At 42.9% G+C, this 11,455-nt stretch overlaps 1 protein-coding gene across 1 annotated transcript in view; it reads right to left on the minus strand.

Moving 5' to 3' along the window:
• FMN2 (formin 2) overlaps nucleotides 1–11,455 on the minus strand; it is a 227,185-nt gene that overhangs the window by 174,147 nt on the left and 41,583 nt on the right. The window contains exons 6-7 of the mRNA XM_024754888.1: nucleotides 11,228–11,454; nucleotides 9,559–9,703 (exon numbers count right to left, since the gene is read on the minus strand). Coding sequence (XP_024610656.1) covers nucleotides 9,559–9,703; nucleotides 11,228–11,454 — 372 coding nt within the window. The remainder of the gene's footprint in view (nucleotides 1–9,558; nucleotides 9,704–11,227; nucleotide 11,455) is intronic.

Consider the following 11,455-nt stretch of genomic DNA (forward strand, 5'->3'; position numbering starts at 1 on the left):
CTCCATGGTACGCCATCCAGGTTGACGAGTCTACAGATGTTGGCAACAAGGCAACAATGTTTGTTTTTGTGCAACATGCTTTTCAGGTGGATGCGCCTGAGGATATATTATATGTGCACTTTTGTTGCCAACCAACACCAGAGCTGCAGAACTATTCCCAGTCTTTGAATGATTACATATCAGGGAAACTGAATTGGTCATTTTGTGTTGGTATATGCATGGATGGAGTGGCTGCCATGACTGGACAGCTTTCTGGTTTCACTACTCTGGTCAAAGAGGTTGCTTCTGAATGTGAGTCTATGCACTGTGTCATCCATAGAGAAATGCTGGCTAGCTGAAAAATGTCACCTGTTAACAATGTGTTGCAGGATGTGATTAAAATTATCAACCACGTTAAAGTACATGCCCTTAACTCACGTCTGTTCATGAAGCTTTGTGAGGAGATGGACGCAGAGCACACACGTCTTCTCTTATACACAGAAGTGAGATGGCTTTCCAAAGGTAGATCACTGAACAGAGTTTTTGAGTTACGAGAGCTGCTCCAGAGATTTCTTACAGAAAAACAGTCATCACTGGCAGCACATTTCAGTGACACAGAATGGGTGGCAAAACTTGCTTACTTGTGTGACATATTCAACCAGCTCAACGAACCCAATCTGTCATTTCAGGGGAGAAAGACAACTGTAGTCAAGTCGGCAGATAAAGTGGCTGCATTCAAAGCCAAACTGGAATTATGGGGGTGACGAGTGAACACTGGGATTTTTGACATGTTTCAAACATTAGCAGAGATTTTGAAAGAAACTGAGTCAGGGCCTTCTTTCTCCTGGCTGGTGCATGATCACCTATCTCAGCTTTCAAAAGAGTTTGAGCATCACTTCCCAACCACAAAGACCCCCAAACTGGGAAGGAATGGATCCATGACCCATCTGTGAATAAGCCAGGTGAAATCGACTTTGTCTGTGCTAGAAGAGGATCAACTGCTCGAGATCGCAAATGACGGTGCCCTCAAAAGTATGTTTGAGACAACTTCAAATCTCCATACGTTCTGGATTAAAGTCAAGGTGGAATACCCTGAGATTGCCACAAAAGCACTGAAAAGCCTGCTTCCGTTTCCAACATTCTGTCTTTGTGAAGCATGGTTTTCTGCAGTGACAGCAACCAAAACGAGTTTATGGAGTACCGTGGACATAAGGAACACACCTTGGGTATCACTGTCTCCCATCCCTCTCAGATGGGACCATCTAGTTGCAGGAAAACAAGCTCAGGGCTCCCACTGATTCTGCACAATGGTGAGTTGTAGAATTATTCTATTATATGTTACAATGTAATAATAACAGAAATAAAGTGCATAGTAAATGTAATGTTCCTGAGTCATCCCCAAACCACCCCCCACCCCGGTCCATGGAAAAGCTGTCTTCCACGAAACTGGTCCATGGTGCCAAAAACGTTGGGGCCTGCTGCCTTAGAGGGAATTTACAGAATGTTTTTCTACATTGACCCAAGAACTAATAACTTGGATCTTCTCTAATTGCTCCTGAGAAGTTGCAGTCTTGGGCATGCACACAGACTTCAGGTTGCCAGACATGACGGACTTTATTTTTAAGCCTGGATTAGGAGTTGTCCCCAGGTCAATATTTGCACAAAGGTGTGTTTAAGACACTTGTGCAATGAAGATTCCACTCAGTTCTGACGAGTCTGATGAGGTTTAGGGACACTGTCCCGGTGCCCGTGCCCTGTCCTGATGGCTCCTGAGTGGGGGCAACGTGCACGGCCTTCCTGACATCCAGGGCTGACTGTGATCCGTGGACGGCCCTTCTCAGCTATTTCCCTAGTTCTCCGTGGTTGCCTGGAACAGAGCTTCTGGAACAGGGGACTGAGGAGAGTAGAGATGCCAGTTTCCTACCCTCCCAAGGAAGGGCCACAGCCACAGACAGAGCCTGTCCAGGCTGCACACACCAAAGGCTAGAATAGAGCATCTCGGGGCTCAGACACTGTGGGTCTCACTGTCCTAACCAAGTTTCAGGAGGTCTTCTTGAGTGGGTGTTTCTCCATTTCCTCTGTGCCCTGAGGACAATTTCCAGAGACTTTAAATGAGTATTTTTGTTATACTTCTCACCAGTTAAATTGTTGTTTTGCTGGGAAGAAGACCTGTCAAGCTGCTGGTCTGTCAGTCTAGAAGGCCCATCTCCAAAGAAATTTTTAACGTGATATTTCAGATGGAGTTTCAAGTTTAGTAATTTTAAAAATTCACTTATTAACAAAACCAAAAAATAAGCAGAAATGTTAGAAATCTTCCATTATGAACATCGTTTTGAAAAAGAAACATACATTTACTTGTATTTTGGTTTAAATAAAACAGGTTTGGGACTTCCCTGGTGGCTCAGTGGTTAAGAATCTGCCTGCCAATGCAGGGAACAGGGTTCGAGCCCTGGTCTGGGAAGATCCCACATGCCGTAGAACAACTAAGCCGTAGAACAACTAAGCCCGTGCGCCACAACTACTGAGCCTGCGCTCTAGAGCCTGTGAGCAACAACTACTGACCCCACGTGCCACGACTACTGAAGCCCATGCGCCTAGAGCCCGTGCTGTGCAACAAAAGCCACCACAGCGAGAAGCCCGTGCACCACAACTAAGAGTATCCCCCCGCTCACCGCAACTAGAGAAAGCCTGCGTGCAGCAATGAAGACCCAACACAGCCATAAATAAATAAATAAATGGTTTTTTTAAAAAAACAGAGATATAAATAAGAACATTAATTTTTCTTCTAAGTCTTAAATTTGTGCCCCCAAATAACTGGGAACATTTTTCAGCTTAGGTCACAGGAGGTACAGTGGGAACAACCAATCTACTGTCAGCAGCATCACCTCCCACGGGCAAAGGCGGGAGCTATCATAATGGTAACTGTGTAAGTCAAACGAGAAATAAAATTCTCCTTTGCTCTCGGATAGTCCAGAATCCTGCCGCTGTCCATGGTATAGAAACGTACATTCCACTATGTAGCACCAAGACATCAAAATTAACTTCAGGTCTAATTTACCTAAATTCAATTCTCACTCTTATGTCTAATGAGAAAAACCTAAAGACTTTTGCTGAAAGATGAGAAGGACACACATTCAGTGAAGGGAAATATCCGTCAACAGCCCACGTCCGCATCCCTGAAACCATCAGACAGGAGCTCCCCGTACACAGAAGCCTGCTGCTCTACTGGCTGATTTTCTAGGGTTTTAAACAAGATGCAGGGAAATCTCTGCTTGCGGTGCTACTTTCAAAATGCATCCCTTATTCCTCTGTACATGTCTGAATGAAATACATTCTTCAAGGCCCACTTCAAGCCTCATCTCCTCCAACAGCCTCACCCTAAGTCCAGCTTACTCGCTCCATTGCAGTCCTGGTCATGAGCAGCACCCAATGTGACCGGAGTGGTTAGTGCTGGCTCTCCCTGGCATGGCTGCTGCTTTTCTTTGCTGCGCTCCCGGCTGAAATGGAGAAACCCTGTTCCCATCAGATCAAGAAAGGGATGCAACAGTGAACGTAATTTGTGCCCCCCTTCCCTCCAGTTTTCCGGGTTCTCCACACTAGCAATACTGAGAAAACACTCTCCCTTCATCTGACCAAAAATCTTGCCTCACTTTTGCAAGGATGAGTTTTAGTTTCCATAGATAATCATAAAAGGTAATGAATCTCAAGTATATTTTCCAAGCAACCCTTTTTTCAATGTCTATGGATCATAATAAATAAAACACCCCAGCCATTAAAAATTAATACCCTTTTCTAATATACCTAGTCCAACAAAATCTTAATATCATCACAGTATGCAAATATGAAGTCCAAAAGAATTAAACTTCAGCATCATGATTAAATTTTTGCAATTCCAAAGTACAATGAATCAGATATAATTTTCCCAATACATCCAGCAAGGTCAAGGATCATTAGCCTAATTATATTTCCTTTTTATTATGTCATTAGGCTTTTTGATTATTTGTTTTGTAGCCATTTACTTACAAGTATAAAAATAATATTTTGACCAAAAGAAAACTTTTTAAAAAGAAGTTATTATTGTTACATTCTTTGAATTGACTGGGTATGCTCTACAAATAATTAGAGAAAAAGCATCTCCACAAAAAGTAATGAATCATTCAACATCTAAAACAAACCCGGGATCCACAAAACGTATGTTCTTCTAACTATAGCCTTGTATATTGATGTGGTTTTCTACATAAATACACTTTTAAGGCTTGCAATAGAAATGTATTCTATTATTGATAAAAACAAACATCCTGTTAAAAATTACAAAGTACCAAATGTTTATGATGTATTCCCCAAAACAGATCTAAATTGTCTTATTATAAGATATTTGGTATTTCAGACATTATTTTAGGTCTACGAGACAAATAGAACCATCCAATCAAAACACACCTTGCCAGCTACGACAGGAAAACTTAACACCAATACGGACAACTAGACTTATACCTCTCAATGATCATTCAGGCCATCAGCCTGTAAACGCTGAAATATCAACTGATTATGATAAAACATATTTTTTAATCTAAAGATAAATATTTGCACTTAGTACAAGTCAAGCAGAGATTCACAGGTTAAATACATACCCTTGTTTTATTTTCTGACCAACCAATCTTACGATAGTACTTGAAGTACAGCTCACACGTTTTCCCAGCGCCCCAACATAGTAGGAAAAATCGTTTTAATGGCAACTACTATTTCACCTAAGAATATTCGGAGGCGTTACATTACACACTCCCACACAGGAACATTTAAGTAAAGAATGCTTCTTTTCCCATTGTTATTATGAAGTTTTACAAAATACAAAAAAGGCTTTTTAGAAGTTAGGTCAGAAAGCACAGTGGCAAGATCGAACAAAATGCCAAATGTCTTTTATTAACTCCCCTAATAATAAGTAGCAGATTTAACTATCTATTTTTCTAATCATATTTCCAGAAGCTGAAGCCAAACAAATATTTAACTATCATGAATTCCTTTTCTCCCCCATTCTTTGGGCAGAGCATTTTAATCTGATAAATAGAACAGAAGAAACCCAGGAAGAAATTCATTTGTTGCATTAAATGGTTATATATAGGGCAATTATGTATTTAAAAAGCAAAACAGATTCTTTGGGGCTTCCCTGGTGGCACAGTGGTTGAGAGTCCGCCTGCCGATGCAGAGGACACGGGTTCGTGCCCCGGTTCGGGAGGATCCCACGTGCCGCGGAGCGGCTGGGCCCGTGAGCCATGGCCGCTGAGCCTGCGCGTCCGGAGCCTGCGCTCCGCAACGGGAGAAGCCACAGCGGTGAGAGGCCCGCGTACCAAAAAACAAAACAAAAAAAACCAGATTCTTTTCATTCACTCTTGTTAAGTTCTGTGTGCAAATTTATATTGTGGGAAGCACGTTCCTTTACACACCTTTTAAGGATTATTAGACATTTCTGACTTAAGGCATATTTTACAGAGACGTCCCTTTTGGTGGAATCAAAACTATCTCCACTCAACATTTGGTGGGTTTAACCACAGTGGCTGTACCTCCACCTACTATTTATTTGCCACACAAGCAAAAGGCCCTCATTTTTACTGCTTACAAAAGCTTATGTGTCTAAGGCTCACATCATTCTGATAAATTTTACTTAATTGGGCAAATGTCATATTTGGTGGTATCATAGTTTATGTACTTATCAAAATCTGTTAGAATACAAAAAAGGCTTTAAAAGTATCTCCACACACAATTTTATAAACGTAACTAGTCATTTAAATATGGAACACATATGAAAATCAGTACAAATTCAGATTCTTTTCAAAAAGGATCTATTCTAGTCTTCTTATAAATCCCATCCCACACTTGCCCTCATCTATAATATTTCACATCCACACCTATGGCTAATGATGAGGAACACAGGCTCTGCAGCCGGAAGGCTGGGTCTGCACCCGAGCTCTGCCCCTCACTGCGCTGGAAGCGTGAGATCATGCCTGCATCTCAGCTTTGTGTGCTGTGCACCAGGGATACGGGGTCTCCCTCACAGGATTAGGGGGTGGGATGAGCCAGCTTGGGACTGTGCAGACAAGGACCACGCACCTGCAGGCTCCGCGGCGGCCGGGGCTGCTGCCATGATCCCCGCTGGTACTAGTACTACTGCTGAAGCTGCTGCTGCTACTGCTGTTTCCCAAAGTATCTCTGCTCGGACCTCATCTGACACTGGATTAACTAGAAACCTCTTTGTCAGGGAATTCCTACTGTCAAGATCATTCCAGTGTAAATTCTCCCACTTCCCTGCTCATAAGCTTGGGTTAATTTAATCTTTCCTTGGACATGAAGATCCTGAGGTGACTTAGGGTCACTCTCAACATTAACAGGCACTGAACTCGCCTGTGAGACGCAGGACATGGGTCACCACGCACTCGCTCTGGGACGTTCCTTAAAAATTGGCAAGTGCGTGTGTGTGTGTCATGTTTCAAAGAGGGACCTCATCTTCCTCTTGATTCCGTGGGCGACAGGGTTGTTGTTTCACCGAGTGAGCAGCTCGATATTTAATTCTGACCTATAAGCATCACGCTCATTTGCTAAAGGAGAAGTACATGAAATCATAGTCTGATTAAACTATACCTTCTCAGCGAATCTCCTTATGCTTTCATAACCTCACAAAGAAGACCGGTGTGCTAAGACGTAGGCACACAACTTAAATACAGGTTCCATGAAAAAATAAGGAAAGCTCTGTGTTGGGTTCCCTGGAGGACAAAGGGCTGAAAGACACCAGACATGCCTCACTGCAGCCACCCCAGAGTCCAGAAAGCAGCCCCTTCTCTTTATGCCACAGAGCAAGCTGTCCAGGTGTGGGACCTCTGTGGTCACACAGAAGACATATCTCCCAAGAGAGCTACTAAAGGCCAGTGCATCCAGCTGCAGACTTACTTTCAAGAAGAGGACAGATCACAGAAATATTATCTAGCTCTTTTAAAGTATTTGGGGAAACCAGAGCTCTTAGCTTCCACCGTGTGTGAGAAGAGTGGCTAGAAAAACCTCCATAAACACAGGCTACAGCATCAACAGCAACCAGTCTCACTCGAAATCAGTGTCTACATATAACAAGGGCAACCACAGCATCAACGGCTATCAGTCTCACTGGAAATCAGGGTCCACCTATACAAGGGCAACTACAGGTCAGTGGTTTGGACTGTGCAGGTCCGCTGACACATAGAGTCTTTTCAGTAGTAAATACTGTAGCACTACATGAGCTGAGGGTGGTTTTGTCCATGGATGTGGAACCTCGGATATGGTGGAACCCCGAATACGAAAGGCTGATTATAATTTGTAGAGATCTTGGATTGCGCAAAAGTTGGTGCCCCAAGTCCGTGTTGCTCAGGGCTCAGTGTGCTTGCATGCATATGGAAAATACGTTTTCCTTAAACGAAATTTTACATGTCTCAAGTAGTTGGAATGGGTAATTTTTTCTTCCAAATACAACAGAGTTAAATAAAACTGGCTTTCTTCAGCCATCTAACACTTTGTAGCAGATTTTTCTCTTACCAACATACTGGAAAAATTACTTTATCTCTCCCAAAACAAACCTGAATAGCAGAACTGAGTACAAGACCCTGGCCAAGGATATGCTGACAAGCTCATCAGGAGTCAGGATGGAGACTGGTCCACAAACCCTCTTTAAGCTGCAGGTCAATAGCTGTGTCACCACCAACGGGTGCAAATGACAGCACTGGCAAAGGCTCGTACCCACAGTTTACTGATGGGCTCACGACAGGGTGAGGCCACTGTGCAGACATGATGCTGCACATGATGGCTGTGTGGAAGGGGGCCATCTCATGCCAGCTACCTGAATCTGAAGTCTTCATGATTTGTACAGAAATCTTATTTCAGTAGGCTTAAAAACTGAATACTACGTCAAAAAAATCATGAAATCGTATACTTGCAGGTAACATGTGGCAGCTTCCTCATCTCTGTTCATTTAACAGAAAAAAAGTGGTGACAGGAGATATGGAGGGCGTGCTTGGCATTCTGGAGAATTTCATCCCTAGACTAGTGACGTCTGCATCAACCCTGCCCTTCATCACGTGATAACCCCGCTGCCTAGCTCTACCCGGCCTCTGCGCTCCCTGCCCATATTCCCCACCCAGACAGCTTTTCCATTTCTGATACGGTCCATGGGAAGAGGTGTGATGACTCAGCCTACATGTACTATATGCAAACATGCCGTTTAGAACATTCACCTCTGCCAGAAAAACGTGGTTTTCCATTTACCTTTATTCCATTGACAAAGCCACCTTGGCAATATTGCTTATTTTGAGATGAGTTATTTTCTGGCTTTTAATCACTACTGGGTATAGCCACTGATATGTATAAAGCCCTCCTCCTCTAGCCAGCTGCCTTATTTGTTAAACAAATATTTATTCAGTGCCTTTTCTGATCTAAAGTCACCAGCAACCAGCTGTGTCATCATAAGTGGTTCTGAAAAATGCAACTGCATCACATTTGGGTTTGCATCATCGTCAGATTAATAGAGATGCCTGTGGTGAGGCTGCCCCCAGCTCAGCTAGAGGTTCCGTTCAAACCCACCCCTCCTGGCTGGATTCCGCAGCACCCATCTGGGGGCAGCTGTCTGCTTCGAAATAAATATGGATGGAAATATCTCTGGGTCAGACTTCTAGCTACAACTTCCAGGTCAGTAGCAAAAGTTCACAGAATCACATCACCCCTTAGTTGTCACTCGCCTGGGGAAGCTGTGCCAGCTTCAGGCCTCATTTCTCTCTATTTGTTTCACCCAAAAAGACGGAGCTGCCCACCATCCCCTGCTTCAGGGTGAAGGATGGGCACCAACAGCATTACCTTCCTTCTGCGTTCATTGTTCTAAGACTTTACTACACTTTCCTGAATGGCTGCCTTGAGAAATTTACAAAATCATTTCACAATCAAGGTCACTGGCTGGATCAGTGGAAAAACATTGCATGAAAATGTTTTCCTCCAAATGCACTTTTCCTTATCTTTGGGACTCAGGTGTCACAGGATAGATCAAAAGTGCTGACGCAGAATGGAGATGTTGGAACTGGATACAAGAGTCTCTTCCCTGTGTCAAGTGCAAGGTGACTGTTTAGCTGGGTTCTGCAGGGCATCCACTCAGGTATTACAATAGCAACAAAATACCAAACACATGACTGGTTACTAAGGACTGGATTTCTTGCTTGCTTTCATTTGCTCACTCTTACCTTTCTTTCCATCCATACTAGCACTAATATGGATTTCAACCAAGTGACAGTTTGTTTCTAGACAACTAATTCTGGAAACAAACAACTGGTGAAATTTTGGAAATATGTATCATAAAGCTACAAATAAAGTAGTCAGAGCATGATCACTTGGTGGAGATGATTATTTGTTGTTCTATCTGGGAAAGTCTTACTTCATGTTCTAAAATGCTAACCTCTGCTACCTGCTTACAGACTGTGGAGGGTACACAGCCCAGAAAACAATGTGAATGTTTTTCTCTAATGAAAGTTCACACTTGTGCCCAAAACATTGTCCAACTTCAGAAAACACATGAGTACTCACTTGTTTAGCCTTGGTCTTTGTGATGGTGTCAGAAATGGGTTTCTTCCTTTCCTTTACAGTAGTTTTAGAAAATAATTCCTCAAATTCATGACAATCTATAGATGGCTCTTCAATTTTTTCCCAAATAAGTGAAGCACTGGAGTCTCTAAAGTTAAGCAAAAGACCCATGAGAGAGCCATCAAACCAAACTGCAGGACATTACAGTGAGCAGTGACACATGGGGACAGAGAGGACAGAGGCATCAGAGGAGCAGGGATAGGACGGCAGGCAGCAGAGGACGGAGGGAGATCGGGGGGAAGATGCTCTTTTCTGTACAATCACCATTTGCTTAATCAACATGATGAGAAACAGCATCGATACAGAATGAGACATTTGCCTGGAAAGAATCATTTCCAGGAATTCTCAGTCATCAAGTCGCCATATAAAAACATAAAAGGAGAGCCCCTCTCTGTACGGCTCTCAAGGCAGGAAATGTCTGATATCTCACAAACCCAACCTGACCCATCAGCTTGGGTTATTTGTGGGTTGAAAATAAATCACTTCATGCCCACAGAGGCACCTTCGTCTCCCCATCACTGCCCGTCACTGCATGTCACCTGACTCTTCAGTGACTGTGGAGTCATGTAGTGCCACCTAAAAAGGGGAGATCCATTCAAAAAAAGCAAGACGAAAAGAACTTCATATACTGCATATGGATAAAATGAGTTTTGGGCACATTTGGAAATGATGTCTCGGCACATAGAAGTGACCCAGCAAATTACCCAGAGAATGAGCTGCAAAGTCAGAAGTAGTCAAAATAGATAGGTTCCTCTCCCACTATGATTCAGTGAAGAGAAAATTAATATAAGAAATGAAAATGAACCTGGTAAATACCCTATTCTAAATCTGTGCCACATCACATACACACATACACACACACACACACACAAATTCAGAGTCACGAGAACTTGGGACAAGGAAGTCCAGTGAAATTTAAAGGGCATGTTTTTTCTCCCACTGGCGCATTCCACAGCCATGTCCCAGTACCGTCCCAGGGGTCGGGGAACCAGGTTATGGACCATCCACGGATAAGTAATACACCAGCAGCATACCTGCTGGGAGGCATTCTTTTACAAATATCATATATTTTATAAAAATCATATAAGTTTGTGATTTTATGACCTCACAGTGTTGCATATCATCTACAGAAGTGCCATGAAATGCTCAGAACTAAGTCATTTCACACATGGGGTGTGGATGTGTGTATTTTTGTATAGCACATTTCTGAATAGTAAAACAAGACCATGCCTTCAAAAGGATGAAGAAAACATCCTCAAGAGTCAGTCTGTCTATGGATTTGATTTACTTTTATGAGCTATTTATCAGAGTGAGGTTCTGCAATGAGGAAACAGAGCATGTATGCTAAGAAAAGTATATCCCTCTATCTATAAAAGTCTATCAAAAACTATATAGACAGAAATGTGTTTATTGATTCACGTCATTTGTTTTATTCCTTTGATACTTCTGGAGAAAAGTCTAAAATTGCTTCACTAAATATTGATGCAATCGTCTACAGGCAAGTTTTACTTTTATTTATTTTATTTTTACTCATTTTTCTCCAGAGTTTTAAAGGAAGATGCTTCCCTCGTATTGACAATACTAAGCAAAGATGAGCCCCTGTTCACGTTACCTTTTACTGTGCAGTTGAATTCTCGTCCAATACAGAGGCTTCATCGGCCGACAAGGTTCTATTGGCTGCTTCCTGCTGCCTTTGTCCTGGTTCAACCCGAACCCAAACAAGCCAGCTGGCAACGGTGGAGGAAGAAATCCACACGCCTGCAGTGTTGGTGAAGTGCTACTCCCAGCTTGTGGCAGGAGAGCAAGGCAGGACCCAGGAAGCAGAGGGGGTGGGGGCGGT

This window comes from Neophocaena asiaeorientalis, unplaced genomic scaffold, assembly GCF_003031525.2.
Source record: "Neophocaena asiaeorientalis asiaeorientalis breed wild unplaced genomic scaffold, Neophocaena_asiaeorientalis_V1.1 scaffold509, whole genome shotgun sequence".
Lineage (NCBI taxonomy): Eukaryota > Metazoa > Chordata > Mammalia > Artiodactyla > Phocoenidae > Neophocaena > Neophocaena asiaeorientalis.